Here is a 17565-nt window from a genome sequence, read left to right as displayed (position 1 = left end):
ACTACGTAGTGGCGACTAGGATATATATATATATATATATATGTATGGAAAATGTCACTTACCCAGTGTACATCTGTTTGTGGCATGTTCCACTGCAGATTCACATGCTGTGCATTATCCTGCCATCTAGTTTTGGGCTCGGAGTGTTACAAGTTGTTTTTCTTCGAAGAAGTGTTTTCGAGTCACAGGATTGAGAAAAAAAAAAGGGGGCGGGGGGGACATTGCCTTTCCTATGTTAATTCCCATAGGACCTTTAGACACGACTACAGCCTGAATCGCTGGATGGAATTACACCAATTTTGGCAGAAAGCTAGCTATCTGTACGCAGATAGCGCTTTCACTTATCTGGTGTAAGTCCGTTCAGTAGTTTTTCAGAAATTAAAGGGAAAATAAATTTGTATATCTAGGGTCGCTGATCCTTCGCAAATAAATAGCAAAAAATCAAAAAAAAATTGCGATACACATGGGAAAAGAAACACTGTAATTGGCAGATTGCCACCTGACAAGAAAGTTGCACCCACCATTTTACTTCCGGGGACATGGTCATTCCGGGCTCCCACCCACCTCGCCGGGTGTGTGCTTATGACTGATAACCGCGGTAGTGTACTCAGTACTTTAAGTTGACCTATTACAAACAACTTGACTCCCCTCCCTCCCTCCCCCGCTCTAACTATTTCTCTAACACAACTGCTAACACGCAGTGAACCACACAACACACTACTTCTTAATGAAACCTGTATCCGTGCGAATACCCGTGGGGGAGCCATTTTGATTGCCAGATGTGGCTCTTGTCCGGGGCTCACATCCTTCCTCAGACCTAGTCTGCGTGTGTGTATATCGTATCGTCATCTTCATCCTCCATCATCATCATCAATCCTCCTCCAACTTTTCGGTATCTAAAAGCCTGTATGGTGGATATGAAGATACCCTGCTAGATGCTAGCAGCATTTGGATAACTTTTTCTGAGAAGAGAGTAATCTTAGATGATATATTTTTCTGCAAGGTTAATTTCAAAGACGAGACCATCATCAAAAGGGCTGTCGCTGCCAGGTGATATTGCCTTGGATAGTGTTTTAATTAGTGTTGCCATTGAAACAGTTATTGGCTGTGTGGTCACTGTTGATGGTAGTCTGTCAATGAGCATTTACCATACCCTCTAGTTTTTTAGGGGTTTTGTGGAGAAAGCATGACATATCTTGCAATCTATAGCATTGTGATCAGGATATAAACAATATAAGCAGCCCTTGTTGGGCCTCTTCAGAATGAAGTATTTTCTTTCCATAGGTTCCACTCAGTCTAAAAAGACCAGCCATATAAACTCTTAAAGATGATGGGTTTTCTATCAGAAATACAGAAAGAAGCAGAAACAGTCAACGTATCTAGGTCTGACTGTGCAGACATCAAGGAACTCCCTTCCTGCACCATGTGTGGTAGAAGTCTGAGCATGGTGACCTGGGTAGGAAAGGATAAAGAGGGCATTGTGTGCTGACTGGCTGAATTTCAGAACTTTTTAATATTATGTGAATAGGCAACTTCTGTGACTATGTCAAAGCTTTCTGCCTACATTCAACATTGTGCTGCTCCTAATTTGATGATGGGGATAACTTAAGGAAGTGAATCTATGAAAGATCCAGTATTGGAAAATAGGGTTGTCCCTTTTAAACGAGATTCATGAAGTATTCCCTCATAACCTCAGTGGTTATAAACTTTATGAATGTACCTGAAAGCTTTGTTCCCCACAATACATATACATTTTTATGTTACCATTTGGGCATCTTCACCCATAATTGTAAAGCATAACCTTCCACTGGACTGGAAGATAGAGGAGATGTAAAGGCAGGTGCATGACTTCAGAACCATGTGTGGGCCTGTCAGAAGAAAATATACCAGAACCCCTAGGAGGTGGAAAAACAAGGAGAGGCCTCTTGACCTATGTGTATAGGGGTACAACATCCTCCCAGGGAAATGATGTAGGGACATCTTTGGCAAAACTCCACAGACCGAAGAGGTGAGAAAGGTCAGTATACCCTTATTGACCTACCAATAGTCTACTTCATCAATGACTGGATGAACGAGCTAAACATCCTGCCCTATGCACCAGAACTTTCCATGGGCCCAAATACGACAGCTGCTCCTTCCCTATCTTCTCTGAAATATAAGAGACATTAATATGCCATCTGTGATCTTATTTGTACATAGAGGGGTGGAATTCACCCAAAAGCTAGAACTGATGTGCTGTGGGCCCAGATGCAAGCTCAAGATTCAAAAGATGGGTGAAGTTACTTACTCCGCTGCAAGTATTCTATGAATATTCAGTGGATTTTTCAGGGCCTGGGCCTGAAATACGCCCCACATATTTCAATAAAAGAAACAGTAGCTGCTTTCCATCTGGCAGACAGAGCCCTGGGCTTGGCAGGCTAAGGTATGTTTACGTTTTGATAGTATGTTAAAATACAACATAGTATCCACATTGACAAATTTACGAAAAACACAGAAAACTCATCATTTACGAACAGTTGTTTGAACTACTGCAAATCTTTTGCAAATAAAATCTTGGTGCCCTCTTAACATCTAAAATATGAAAGGCCCTCTGGTGTTGAAGATGTGACTGAAAAGATATGTAGAATGGAAAATCATCTGATTCAGATGGCACTGTAAGATCACTTTTGAAAGGAAAGAATGAAGCATTCTGAAGGATACCATGTAGCAATAAAAAACATACAACATTCTTCAGTGCAGACAGCTTGAAGCTTATTAACCCTTTTGGAGGAGGTAATGCCTACCAGTTTGGTGAAACAGGGTGCTCCAAAATGGTTGTCATATTTTGTATGGCGCAAAACATCACAGTATAATACATATGTAAGAATAGGAAGAGAATGACCAGAATGATTTGACCTTGCAGTGCTCATGTTGTGTTACATTTGATTTTTCTATAGTGAGTACAAGAAGAGAAGCTCGTATGGTCTTTTTATTAACAGCATGTATGAAGTGGGCTGACTGGGTCTGTTGGACTTAGACTGTTGTCACAGTACATATTTCCATGCTTTTTTTCCATTTAAAACACATTTTTTAATTGTCTTTGTTTTTAATAACAGAGGTGACGAGATTTAGCAGAAAATCTGATTCAGACTAAGAAGAACAGATTAGGTACGTAGTGCAACACAGCAAAGAAAGTTTGAAGTTTCAACAAATATACTGGAGATGATTTATACTTGGGTTTAGAAGCAAGCCACGTTTATTTAGATATGGCAGCCAGTCATAGTTTAAACTGAACGAAAATGAAGACCAGATTTAGAAGATAAGTCAGGTTCAGCATCACAGGTTCTTCACTGATAGGCAGAACACTAGAATAATTCAGCGCTGCCTGCATTGATTAAGCACATAGGCGAGAATTATCTGGTCCAAGGGAATTGAGCCCAAGACCTGCTGAGGCAGGAATTGAACCCTGGTCCAGGGCCAGATCTCTGCATCAGGGTCTGCCGCTCTAACCATTGTGCCACACTTCTCCACTTCTCCAATGGTTAGACCTGATCCTTACTGGGGCAGAGGAAAAGGAGGAAACTAGCCCTTTTAACCTTTCTGATCAGATGGAAGTGCTACAAGTGACTGCTCTGTTTGCCAACTTGCCCTATCTTAGTTTTCTATCTTTCAGTCTTCTGTATTACACAATTTGGCATTCTTCGACACTGACAGATGATGATGATTCCTCAGTGACATTTGATGAAAGCAAGCACAGAAAACACAAGATTTCACCAGAAAATAGGTCCCCAGGAACAGTATGCAGGTTTTATGTGGGTCGGCCACGAAGAACTGATTTACCAGTCTGGAGGCACTGCATGACACCAGTCACAAATTGCATAAACAGAAAGGCTTTAAGGCCTTAAAAGTCACAAGATATCCATTTTAAGATGATTTTCTCCAGTCAGTCTTACCAGTTCACAATTTTCAATATGTTTGAAAGGGACGAGAGCAAGACAACAGAATAAGAAGGAAAAGAGGAGATCAGCAAGGATATGAAGCATTGACAATAGAGATGTTCTTGGGCAACAAGAGAAAGCTGAACAATCTACTTCTCAGAGGATGGGTGCTCCTTGAACCGCTATTAGGTGACTGACTACTGAAATGTCAATCTGAAGTCACCTCCTCTTCCTGATTCATTAACTAAGCTTGCAAAAAGATATATGTGGGCACTAGTGTAACTTCTGCTTGCCTTTGCTAGATGATGCGGCCTGATGCTAAGGCACTGCTGGATTTTTTTAAACTTCAGTACAGCCTGATATGGTATACAATGTGGGTAAGAGTTTGAAGTGAGAGCAGAGCTAGCTTAGAAATAGTCATCATTGTCCACATCTGTGAAGATTTTATTCATCATGTTGTGAAAAAGGGTTTGGGACAATAAAAAGTTTGTATAGTGTGCTAGGGGCAAGTTACGTGACACACAACTTTTAGTAGTTGCAGAAGGAACTGCCTTTCAGGTCGTATCGCAAAATATAGCATTTACAACATTGTAGGTGCAGTGGCAGTCCATTCTAAACCTTCCCAAGTTCTCACATCAGTAATACATTCTGTCAGGGTGGCAGACAAAGAATAGTGCTAGTATGAGATCTATGTGCTGCCCAAGGATCTCACAGCAATCCTATCATAAAATATGTTTTTTTCAAGAAACAGATAAACAAGCACTGGCATTGCTAATAGATCTGGCCTTCGCAAGCTAATGCAGTGTTTTTATTACAAGCATACGCCACAAAAAGCAAAAAACAAAAACAAAAAAGATATGCTGCCACTTAAATGTGGATGCCACAGTCTTGCAATAAAAATGTTACATTAAAAACATTCACTGAAGTAGCTGTTTTACTAAGTGTTTTTTTCTAATAAACTTTCAGCATTGTTGTGTATTTTATTATTATTTGTGAAGGAAAACGAAATAAAATCACTAGCTAATCAAGTACTCATTTTGAAGACAGCTACAATGGTACATTTGTACTTACAAAGTTTATAACAGCTACTTTAAAAAGTACAGGGAAAATAAATCAGTATCAAACTAGACATGCAAGAAAATAAACAACCAGTACGTAAAGCTATTATTTAAAAAATAAAGTACACTTTGAACCAAGTGAAAGGGTATGAAGTAATTTTAAGCAGATTTAAACCATATGCTTATGGTTTGACCCGTCATTCAAGGTTATGAGAGCTGATGGGTGATATGCATTTGCGAAAGGCAGGTTGCCGAAACGCGTCATGCTGGGGAGATGAAATTAATGTGGCTGTGAATTCCAAGAGTGCTCTTGGGCGCTCGGAAGTGGAGCCTGTTTGGTGTTTGTATTTTACATGCTTGCTGCTCGCATGAAGGAGGCGCCCATCTGAAAGTTGTTCGGTAACATTAGCAGCCTTTGGGGAATGATAGATACAGACAGACAGACTTTGGAAAACAATAGTCCAGCAAGACAGCGAAAGCCGTCTCAAAGTCCACTCAAAAGCCTTGTGCTGACTCAAAGGGCCTTGTGCTTTCTTCGCTGTGTTGCACTACGTACCTAATCTGTTCTTCTTAGTCTGAATCAGTGTTTCTTCCAAGTCTCGGCACCTCTGTTATTAAAAACAAAGACAATTAAAAAAGGTGTTTTAAATGGGAAAAAAAGCATGGAAATATGTACTGTGACAACAGTCTAAGTCCAACAGACCCAGTGAGCCCACTTTATACATGCTGTTAATAAAAAGACCATACAAGCTTCACTTCTTGTACTCACTATAGAAAAATCAAATGTAACACAACATGAGCACTGCAAGGTCAAATCATTCTGGTCATTCTCTACCTATACTTACATATTTATTATATTGTGTGGTTTTGCGCCATACAAAATATGACAACAAGTTTGGCGCACCCTGTTTCACTATAACAGATACAATGAGTGAGTCCTGCTGGATGAAGTACAAAGTGCACCCATTCGATTAGTAGGTTGAAAAAAGTCTTGGTGATCCATGAACAGCACAGGACACCAATGCCCAAGAGTGGTCTTGGGTTTTATCTCTTGCTTACACAGAACTATGGGCCTATGAACAACCTGCCAGATAAGGACAGTTAGCCTCATCTGAATAACCTTCACTGAAGATACATTTTAGAGATGTTACAAAACAATTTACAATAACATGTAGATTATAACTAAGGTATGACATGACCAAAGACTGAGGTAACAACTTTCAATAATAGTTTTGTAAGGGAGAGTTTTATCTTCTTGCAGATTTACAACCTACTGCAATATCCATAGGTGTCACCGCTTATAACGTTTTTTTCTAATCTTAGAAAAGGGCAAGAGGTGGCAACAAAGCAACTCTGATGGCACAACCATCACCCTTTCACTGAATTTAATACAGCTCTATCAATCACCACTCAATGGCTTTTAGATCAGTTTCATCTACTTTACATGGTCCAGAAAAGACTAAACTAGTCTGAGATCAAACTGAGACAAAATTACAGAAAAGAACAGCCATCAACACCTGGGAGGGGACGAAGGTAAGTGTCAATTAGAAAAAAACATTACCAAAGTTAGGCAACTTGTACACCTAATGGCTACTTCTGCCTGCAGGTTCCACACCTACTGAACAGCTCCCACAACAAAATAGGCTAAATTGGAGGTGTGACTTAAAAAGCAAATAGGAAGTGTTGAGCAGAAAGCTGACTACATGAGAACCGCGTGGCCAAATCTTAAATTTTAGCATCAAAATCAAAAAAGTAACGGCTAGTTAAAAAGAATGGAAAGAAATCCAAGCAGTAGCTTGACATATTAGCAATAGCTACTACCCAGAATAGCACAGACGTGACATAACTTTTCCGTGTGGAATACTTCCAGATATGTTTATGGAATAATTTTAGGCAATCTCAATGCAATGTCTTTTTCAGAGAGCAACACTTCTTTGTACCAGTGCAACTTACAAACTGATTGTGATCTGAACCATATTTTGTGTGGTCAACATAAAAGAGGTGTGCCCTTTTAGCCGGTAAACTAATAATTTCTCTAGCAGGGTAGGATGAGGGTGGAGAGTTTAATCTTTTGTTACAAATCAAACTCCAAAATCAGTTTTGATAAAAAAAAGTATCTCACTCGCAACACAGTCATATCTGATAAAAAGAAGATAAAAGGAACTTGCACACAGAGTACCTGTAGATAGCGCACTGGTTCCAATGGGACCCCTTCACAATGACTGAAGCAAATTAAGGTTATATTGAAAAACAAATATCTTGGGAGCAAATTCAGAACCAAGGGACTTTGTCTCTGGGAAGGCTGAAATTACAACCATGTATCATTGAGACTCTCCTTAGCCAAAGAGAAAATGCGGGGTGAGTGGAAATGTCCACTTGAACAATAGTCATCACAGTGGTCCACTGAAAACCAAGAGGAAACCCTCTTCCTGCACGAGGCATAAACATATTTATTCACAGGATGCCTGCCACCAGGTAAACATCTGCCACCTCATCAGAGAGAAAACGCCACATAGGTAATGCTGTTCAACTGTCATACATTCAGACAGAAATTGTGGTCTGAAGGGAAGTAATCTGCATGGGACAAACTGACATCTGTAAAGTCACAGTTCCTATCCCTCCCCTTCCGGTCTCCAGTCAGTTTCAATCAAGAATATTTCAACTTTGTAAATTCAGGAGAACTAGAAGAAAAATGGAAATATGAAGAAAATGCACTGAAGACCAAAATTTCCCCACCTGCTTTCAATGGCGACTCAGACTCCAATGCAAAGTCCTGATCCTCATGAATGCTTCATGACAAGGAGGATGAACGCGACCATGAGAATCAAAAACCATTGGAATAGGAGCTTGCACATTCATACCGGGATGGAAAAGATGGAATGACTACTGGATCGACAACACCCCCACGTGTAGAAGGAACCACCACCTTTCTTTAACTATCTCCATAAATGCTCCAATGAACTGGAATCACATTCAACAGGTAAGAACAAAACGTAGTTATATTTTGAAACAAAGATGGTCGGTTATAAGAAACGAGAACAAACATTGGATAGCAACACACCCATCCTGTACAGATGTGGCATGACTGCCGTCAGGATCTTGGTGAAGATTGAGTGCACAGAAGTGAGCCAAAGGAACGGTAGTAACCTGGTAATGCTACTGCCACAGTGTAAGTGAGGAGTTTGTGGTAAGAGTTGTGAAATGGAATGTAGAAAAGGGCTTTCAGGAGGTAGAAGGACAATAATCCATCCTGGCTTTCATGGAGTGAATCATCTTGCTATAATACCATTTTGAACTTGTCCTTGTGTACCAATTTGAATTCCTTCTTCCAATCTCTTCTGTACCAGGAAATACTATTCTAGCAACTAAATCTACAGACTTGGGGTGAAGCCCCCTCGTTCATCTTCACCCGGAGTAAGGTCTACACTTCTCTCATGAGCACATTTAAATGGAGGGAATGGGGAGCAGAGGTGCCTTCTTATGTTATTTTGTATTGATTTGTATAGCACCCTCGTCACCTGAGAGGGTATCCAAGCACTAGGGCAGGTGTGTAGGTTTTTGGTCCCCAAGGATCTTACACGAAGAGCCAGGTCTTCAGCTTCTAGGGGAACTCAAGAAGTGAGGAGGAGGGGCTGATGTGTTGAGGTACATCGTTCATTGTCTTGGGTGCGATGTAGGAGAACGAGTTACCTCCAGTTTTGTTTTTCCAAATGCAGGGAATGTGTGCAAATGAGAGTGAGGCAGAGCGTAAGCATCGGGTGGGTTTGTGAATGTGTATGAGGCTGTTCAGGTATTCTGGTCCTGAATGTGTGAGTGAGAAGTATGAATTGGCTGCGCTTCTGAGTGAGGAGCCCTTCCTTGATGTGCAGTGTGATGTGAGTGTGGCATGGGAGGTCGAGTATGAGTCTTGCAGATGTGTTCTGGATGGTCTAGAATCTGTTCAGGAGTTGTTTGGAGATTCAGACATAGAGAGTGTTGCCGTAGTCCAGCCAGCTGGTGATTAGTGGCCTTGTGACAGTTTGTCTGGTGTTCTGGAGCAACCATTTGAAGATTTTTTTGCAGCATGTGTAGGATGTGGAAGCAGGAGGTGCATACTGTGTTGACTTGAGCCATCATGTTGAGCTTGTCGTCTTGCATAGTCTGTGATTGTTTGTTTTAGCTTCGACGGCCAACAGCTGGAGTCCCATTGGGAGGTGTTGTTGCCGAAGACCAGTACTTCAGTTTCCTTGGAGTTGAGCTGCAGGCAGTTAATTCGCATCCAGTCTGCTACAATGGCTAAGGAGTTGCTGAAGTTGCTTCTGGTGGTGGTGGTTATGTCCACCAGGGAGAGGATGAGTTGGGTGCGATGCGTGTAGGAAATGACGGTAAAGTTTTGTAATCGGATAATGTTGTCGAGCAGTGTCATATATATGTTGAAAAGGGTAGGACTGAAAGACAATCCCTGCGGGACTCCACATAGCAATTTATTGGTCTCTGATCTGGAGGGTGGCAGTCTGACTGTTTGGTCAGACTGCCACCCTTGGTTCTTCCCCATGGTCTTTAGTACAATCAATCCATTTGAGAGTGGATCCTTGTATGCCAATCTTGTGGAGTTTTCTGATGAGGGTGTTATGGGAAAAGGTGTTAGAGGCTGCAGAGAGGTTGAGTAGGGTAAGGGTGGCTGTTTCACATTGGTCCAGGGAGGAGTCTTGTGGAAAGTAAGGGTGTAACTACAGTGGATTATGTGTAGGACCCACTGGTCTGACATCACTGCCTTCCCAGCCTCCAGAAAGTAAGACAACTGAGAAAATGTGGGAGGGGAAGAAAAGCACATTCACAAACTTAGATGTTGTAGCTATGTGGCATAGACACCACACTGTTGCCTTCCTCTAGATGCACTCCTATCATTTACAGACATAAGAACAAGCTAATTACCTTTGGTACCACTCTTCCTGGTGTATTCCCTATATAAAAACTGTTTCCTTACCTTTAGAATATTCTCAACCGCCAGAGTGGATCCGGAGTAATTTTCTGCATAGCCCCTACATGCCGGTAGGTGGTGGTGGTGGTGTGGCTCTGTATCTACTTTGTTCTGCCCAGAAGTGATGGCTGGAGTACATATAAGCCCACCAAAGCACACAGACATCAGTGTTTTTCTTGACACTGTCTGAGCCCTTGGATGTGGAGCTCAAAAACGAATTAACGGAGCAGATCATTCATTTAGGATCTTTTACATGGAAAAATAGGCCTTTTCACAGAATGGGGCAGTACAAAGGTGGTGAGGAATCTGTGGTTAGTGAGTATCCACCAGAAAGAGCATTACGCAAGGTAAGTAACTTGTTCTTCCAATGGATAAGTCAAACTGCAGATTCCTTGCCTTTAGAATAGATACCACAGCAGTACCTCCCCAGGTGGTGGGCCTATGGGATGGCTCAGTGCAAAATGTCCTGCAGGACCGAATGGCTGAAATGTCTTTTTCGTCAGACATAGCTGTTAAGATAGTAGTGCTAAATGAACCTGTGCACTGAAGCCCACATTGCAGTGATGGCACAATGAGCGCTGCAGTCCTGGGTGGAAACCCTGCCTCACATGCTCTAGGTACCCCGGATACCATAAACTAGGGATTATAAGTAAGTCAGTATCTGCCAACTGAGGATAGCCAATCCTGCATATGCTTGGTAATGGGTTAGAACACTGGCATTGAGGTCTGGTTAGCAGGCCACAGAGCACTCTCTGTAAAAAAAAAAAAAAAAACAAGCAGCATCAATCCCTACAAAGCGCTGATCGTCTACCCCATGGTCTTTAGTACAATAGATGTAAAAACTCAGCACCCTTTTGGGGTCCAGACAATGAAGTCTCGCCTCCTCCTTCGAGGTGTGAGGTGGAACAAAGAACGTCAAAAGTGTAATGTATTGTCTGACAGGAAGGAACCTGAAACGCACGCAGCAAACTGTATCCCAACAAGAAACACAGTGTTAAGAGTCAGGAGGCATAGAGGGCAGCTGCGCACTGGCTCAATGAGGGCGTACATAATAAAAGTAAAGACCAAATTAAGATCCCAATTGTGGCATCCCAACGAGTTTAGGAAAAACATTAAACAGGCCTTTAAGAAATGTGGGTGTAACTGCCATTTGTAATCCGCTAGGCACTGTTGGCTGTGTTTGTCCAACCTGGTGTTCAAAGATCCCGCCAGTTTCAGAGGCACAAAGCTTCCTGACTCAGGGCCTAGAATCCCACTGCGGTGTGTTTGTTGCAATACCAAAAGTCCATGAGGACCAGAGCTAGTCTCCCTTGGATGGACAGCAGGACGCGTTCCAACACCAAGCAAACTGCCTGCAATTTCAAGAGGTTTATGTGAAGACAAGTCTCCACTGGAGACCAGACACCTCTGATCTACAACTCTCTCAGATGACCTTCACAACTTAGCAGTGATGCAGCGTCAACACAGTCAGCTCTGGGTGGGTTAAGGAGAGAGGTCTTTCAAAGGCACAATGACAAATGAGTCGCCACCACTGCAGATGTTTTGCAGTCTTCTGCAAAACCTGGATGAAATCTGACAGGTTCCCTTGGGGCTGGGCCCACTGAGAATTCATATCCTACTCCAGAGCCCACACATGCTAACTGGCATGGGCAATGAGCAGGATGCAGGAGTCCAAAAGGCCATAGAGCCTCAGAGCTGCCTTCACTGAAACCCTGGACCAAGGCTGAAACATCAGGATCATAGTCTTGGACTCGCTAACTTCTGATAACACACTGTATCCAGGATAGCTTGATGAATGGGAGCCTCTGCAAAGGAATCAGGTGTGACTTCAGCATGCTATTAGTGAACACCAATGAAATCAGGAGGTTCAGGGTCTTCTGGAGGTGGTACAGGACTAACTGTGGCAAGAACACCTTCAACAGCCAGTCGTCCAGTTAGGGCAAAGGTATACTTTACCTCTGAAGGTACGCTAGCACAACCGCCATGGGCACTGGTTGAATGGGAGCACAGCACACAAAAAATGCTCCGGCCCACTTTGAGCCACACATGGCACCTGTGAGCCCGGAGGACGAGACACGGAAATTACCTTCCTGCAGGCTCAACATTACCATCCTGTCCCCAGTGGTCAGGGCAGATAGAACTTGGACCTGTATGAGCATCTAAAATGTGTCCTTCAGAAGCCAGAGAGCTAAAATAGCCCAAACAACTTTCACCCTATTTCAGTACTAGTCTAAGGCAGAGACTCTCTATGGCTCCTTTTGCCAAAAGAGCTTGAACTTCCTGCAGTAAGATGGACAAGTGTTCAATTGAAAGCTGCTTTGGTGTGGATGGAAGATGCTGAATGTCAGAAAGGAATGGCACACCGTAGCCCCTTTGGTCTATTTGCAGGACTCACTTGTCGGATGTTATGGCCTGCCCCTCCTGGTGACAATTACTGATTCTGCTGCCACAGGGGGGTGATGTCAAGCCAAGGGCAAACTTAATCAGCCTGGATTCTGCTGGTGGAGGGATGGGGCGGGGTGGGGGGAGACTGGGGTGCTGCAAGGTTTGTTGAGCTTGCAATCTGGACATTGTCTGCTGTATCCCAACCCTGACACTGAAAGGACTGGAGTGCATGCTGCTGGGGTGGCAGGTGTTGCTGCCACCTGTAAGCAGAGCTCCTGGAAATGCCAAAAAAGGGGCAAAAGTGTTGAGAACCCTGCTCTGCAGGTGAGGAGAGACTGAGGGAGATTGATGCAGCTCTGCTTTCTTTGAAGCGCTCTAATGACCAAATAGACGTGACTGGTGAAATGGTATAGCCATGAGTGATGCCTGAGTATCACTCAAGAAGCCCACAGCTTTCGTCGATGCATGGTGCCAGAGCACCATGTCTAGTCAGTGTATAGTCCTGATCTAATAATATATTTGGCTGGGTCTTGGCCATCCTGAATAGTTTGCACTAGGTTGGCACATAATTCCCCCAGGACTATCGGCAAGATCTCTGTAACCATGCCACATAATGCATGAGAGCACCTACCCAGAAAGCAGTTGCCTTTGACTGACCAAAGGGTGAGGCTACTGATGAGAAAATCTGTTTCCTGAATGCCTTAATTCTCTTGGACCCGCTGTCTGGGGGGATCATTAGGGGAGGAGTTGGGATTAACCTTGACGGTAAATGTCTGAACTACCAGGCTCTCAGAAGTAGGGTGCTACATCAGGAAAGCAGGAACATCTGGTGCAGATCTGTGGTGCCATGCTACTTTTCAAATCACAGGTGATCAGAAAGAAGGTGTAGCCCAGGCACCTATGAGAGTGTCAGTCAGGACTTTCCTGAATGCAGCAAGGCTCGGATGAGGTCTGCCCAGGCTGTAAGACTTCAGTGAGGACTCTGGTTTTCAACTCAACATTCCTTAACTTTAAGTCCAGAACTTCAATTGCTCGTCTAATAAATACAACAAATGAGGCGGAATCTTCCATTGAAGGGCTGGGGGAGAACAGAACTGTTTAGTCCACTGGTCTTTTGTGGATCTAAATATAATCTGCTATCATCATACTGTAGAGGAAAATAGTCCCCATCATCTCCACAGTCATGAAAAGCTGGTTGACTTTGATCAGAGTCCAATTCAAAAAGTTGCTGGAGGGCTAGAGATTGGCTCAAACGTAAAGGTGTTTTAATAGTCAGAATGGACTTGGGCTGGCACATCGAAAATGTTCCAGGCTATGACCTCGGCAAAGGTTGCAACTGATTCGACTCCGAGTCGTTTAGGAAAATAAGATCAGTGTCACCTTCTGGCACTGAGGTCAGCATGGATCTTGGTGCCGGATATTGGTTGGTCTTTGGAGTCTAAGTTGAACTTGAAATGGGTTCAGGAGGCACAGACTGATGACGACGGATCCACCAGTGATAACCCAGCTGCAGGTCTCTGTTAATCTATGGGGCCCATGGGGCTTGTGTTTCTTCTTGGACTTTGACATATCCAAAGTTTTGGACCGTCATGAAGACCTGCCGCTGGAGTGCCCGCCTGAGTGGGAACTAGTCTGTGCTCTTGATTTAGAGTGGTAGCAGGGCTTTACGCAAGTACCAGAGGTGTTCAGCAACACACAGCTTGCCTTCAAGATTAGAGATAACCTTCGGGTGCATAAGGCTCCGCTTCTCACATCACTTCGAGCCACTGCTCAAACCCAAGCAGTGGAGAGACACCTAGTCGAAATCTGTCACAAATGTCAGTTAACCAGTTTCAGCAACGTTTAAACTAAATTTACTAGGTGCACACCATGAGAAAAACAGAGAAAAAAAACTTGTCAACTAATGAGAAAAGTTAGGAGATAGCTCTGAACCTGCGTACAAAGGCCCAGAAAGAAAGGAATTGTCGTCAGCACGCTTGGGCGGAGCTTATAAGCAGCTCCAGATGTCAGGAGATAACTGAGAGTTGATGTGGAGCTGCACAATGCCACCTACCAGCACAAAGGGGCTATAATGAAAACATTTCCGGATCCAGTCTGGCACCTGGGGATATTCTAAAAGTGAGGAATATAGCATTAGAAGTATTCATCAGAAAGAACTACTGCTCTGAAACAGGGGTTCAGGCTAGAGGGTTCTGCACTTTAACTGCCCAGTATACCCAATGCATCTTTTGTATTCTCAACAGAAGGATCTAGCCAGTGAGCCAGGCCAAATGTCTTAGCCACAGCTGTGCTCTGGCTGAGGCATTTGCTTAGGGTCTGGAAGTAGTCAGTTACTTGGAAGTATCTATGGTGGGTACTGCTGTTTATCACTGTTGTCCCATACAAGTTCAAGTGTGCTAAAACTGCATAACCAAATTAATACTTTAGGTGCTAGACTCCACAAAGAAGCAAAACTGAGCTGTCAAAGCATACTCTTGGAGTTGATAATGGGTCAGAGTCAAACACGGTATGATACAGTGAATGACACAAACACACCATAGGGCCAAGGACTGGTTGTGGCCCACCAGAGCTGCTTGTGACCTCCTGCTGGATCTGCTGGCATTAGGCAATCTCCAGCATCTCTGCACATCACCTGAGGGCTGATGCCTGTTGACCAGAGCAAACTACATATCATGAGGAAGATGAGGAGGCTGAAACCTCGAGGCGGTAAACGGGGAGCCACTGGAACACTTGACTGGCAGGGGAATCTCCTTGGACATCACCCTTGGAACGTCAGCAAAGCCAACATAGATGAAAGAAAGAGGCCTCAAAAGCTGGGGCAGCCCACCTCTACAGGAGTATCTTTCCCCTTTGGTCGGCAAGGCAGGAAACAGACATGGAAGATGCAGAGTAGATTCCTATAAGCCAGCTCGAAAAGGAGCTGGTGTGCACTACTCTCTGGATAATGGGGAAGACACAAAGGAGAAATCCAACCTGATCCACTAATCCTAACATTGACATGATGCCCTGACTCAAAACCCCATAAACATACCAAGATATTGGGATCATGGGCTCAAGGTCGATAGTTACCCGGGGTCACAGATATTAGCACAGTAAAGCTAGGGGTATGTTGTTCAGCACTGACTTAGACAGACTCTCAATGGGGTCTGTGTGTAGTTAGTGGGAGCATGTTCTCTTAGGAGCATGTGCCCTCCCCCACATAAAGGTGCCATTCTTTATCACTGGGCTTGCTCCTCGTTGAGCTTGCACTGCAAGGCTCAATCAGCCCTGCAATAGGATACTTTGCCAGAGATATTTGATCGGCAAAAGAAGACTGGAGAGGTAAATGCATTTCCAGTCAGTGGGTGAAAATATTGGAAAAAGATTAAAAATTACTAAAAAGCTGGTGGGGCTATCTATTTATTACGGATCCAAGTCTATGTTGAGTTAAAAACAGTGTGAGAGACCACTGGACCTAATAATCCTAGTCTATCAAATGCAAAGGTATACTGTCTGGTGTAAGAGCAAGTGAGTGTACATAGATCTTAGCTACAGGTCGATATGTTTCATCCCTTAGTATGTCATAAAACCATCAAGTGGCATTTCATCAGGACCTACGTGGTTGTAAACCTAATGTTCTTGATGAGTGGGGAACCTAAGTATGTATCTGGGTTTCCTCACCCCTGTGGACGGTGTGATAATCCAACTAAATAAAACAAAAACGTATGTATGCTCATATAAAATAATGACCTGCATAATAAGCAGGAGAAAGAACATAATGATGCAGAATTTGAACTGTACTTAATACACCCTTAAGTGAAACCAACATGACTAGTGGAAATCAGTGCAAACAAAGTTGCAAACATACACATACATGTGCTGTGAATATCATGCAATCGGTCTTGCATTTGTGAAAACTAGAGATCTTGGCGTTGAAAATTACATTGTTTTTTACTTCAGTTTTTTTGTTTGCAGTGGAGTGATGATATTTGCATACAGCTATTGCCATTTGTCTACCTTGTGGTGTTGGAGAACCAGAAAATTGGAAATAGTTCATGAGGGAAGGGAGACGAGTAATATGCTGGCTGAAAATAAAGTAACAACATCCGGGAAAACGCACACACACAAATGGAAATGCAAGATTAAGTAAAGCATGTGAAACGTAATCAGGAACAACATGGTTGTCTTAACGCCTAGACACTTATTATTCAGAAATCAATAAGTGTTTTTGCCTGACAATTTAAGGACCTGACTAAAGAGCCCGGAAGGGACCAGTGTCCATGTTCATTGCTTATATCCCCAAAAAACGTAAGCAGTATGGTTGAAAAAGACTACATCCCTGAACACAGAGCCGCGGTACACATTTTATAAAGTAAAAAAAGGAAAACAGCTGATAAGGATCATGTTAATCGTTTTCCACTCTACACATCAACCAGGTACTGCAGTACCTCCAGGAACGGTGCACTTCCCCACCTGGGGAAAACAACAGGACTTATTGACAGGTCCCTTGCGGCGTCGGTGTGTCACTTTTAATATGGGAAAAGGGGACATTCCTGCGCCGCCAGAGGCTTGTAAATAAGCCCCAATGTTGTTCAAAGAAAGATGAGAAAATGAAAGTAGCGCTTCCCCAGCAAACTCTGTAAAGTGGCACTAATGTGTGTTGTTGAGATTAAAACCAATATGGCCACTGTGCAAGCACTCTGTCTTGCTTTATTTGGTGGTGGTTTTTTCTTTTCTCCATATTTTTAACCTTTTTCTCTCTCTGTCCGAGGCTGCATTTTGGTATAGAAAAATGTCATAAAAAGACGACATTTGCAGCCAAAGTGTTGTTTTATTTTTTGGATGCATTTCACAGGGGATCAAAGAAAGGAAAGGAGAGAAAAGAGAAAGTAAGAGCCGTTTGTTGAAGTCATGCTTTTCAGAAAGTGAGGAGGAGTGAGACAGAGACAAAGAGAGGGAATAAGAGGAAGAGAAAGAAAGAGAGAGAAAGCGGGAGGCCACTGCCAGTGGCAGAGCAGAAGAAGTGACCACTGTAGAAAGGTGGGCAGTGTGAGATGAGTGTGTTGAGGGGGAGGGACGTGGGGTTCACTATATGCAGAAGGGGGCCCTTACACCGTGGTGAGACAGATAAATCCATGTGATCGGTTAGATTTATTGCAAGTAGATCAAAGATAAGCCAAAGAGCAATGTTAAACGTTTTCCACCATGCACATCAACCAGGTATTGCAGTACCTACAGGAATGGGGCACTTCCCCAGCCGAGGAAA

The 17565-nt window shown here is 43.3% G+C and overlaps 1 protein-coding gene across 2 annotated transcripts in view; it reads right to left on the bottom strand.

Annotated features, from left to right (window-relative positions):
* Positions 1-17565, bottom strand: part of CENPH (centromere protein H) — a 322688-nt gene that overhangs the window by 99086 nt on the left and 206037 nt on the right. For both annotated transcript variants that reach the window (XM_069223100.1, XM_069223109.1), the window contains exon 7: positions 5532-5583. In XM_069223100.1, coding sequence (XP_069079201.1) covers positions 5532-5583 — 52 coding nt within the window. The remainder of the gene's footprint in view (positions 1-5531; positions 5584-17565) is intronic.

This window comes from Pleurodeles waltl, chromosome 1_1 (genome assembly GCF_031143425.1).
Source record: "Pleurodeles waltl isolate 20211129_DDA chromosome 1_1, aPleWal1.hap1.20221129, whole genome shotgun sequence".
NCBI classification, from domain to species: Eukaryota; Metazoa; Chordata; class Amphibia; order Caudata; family Salamandridae; genus Pleurodeles; species Pleurodeles waltl.
Note: the sequence above shows the minus strand (reverse complement) of the source record. Positions and strands in the feature narration are given on the sequence as shown.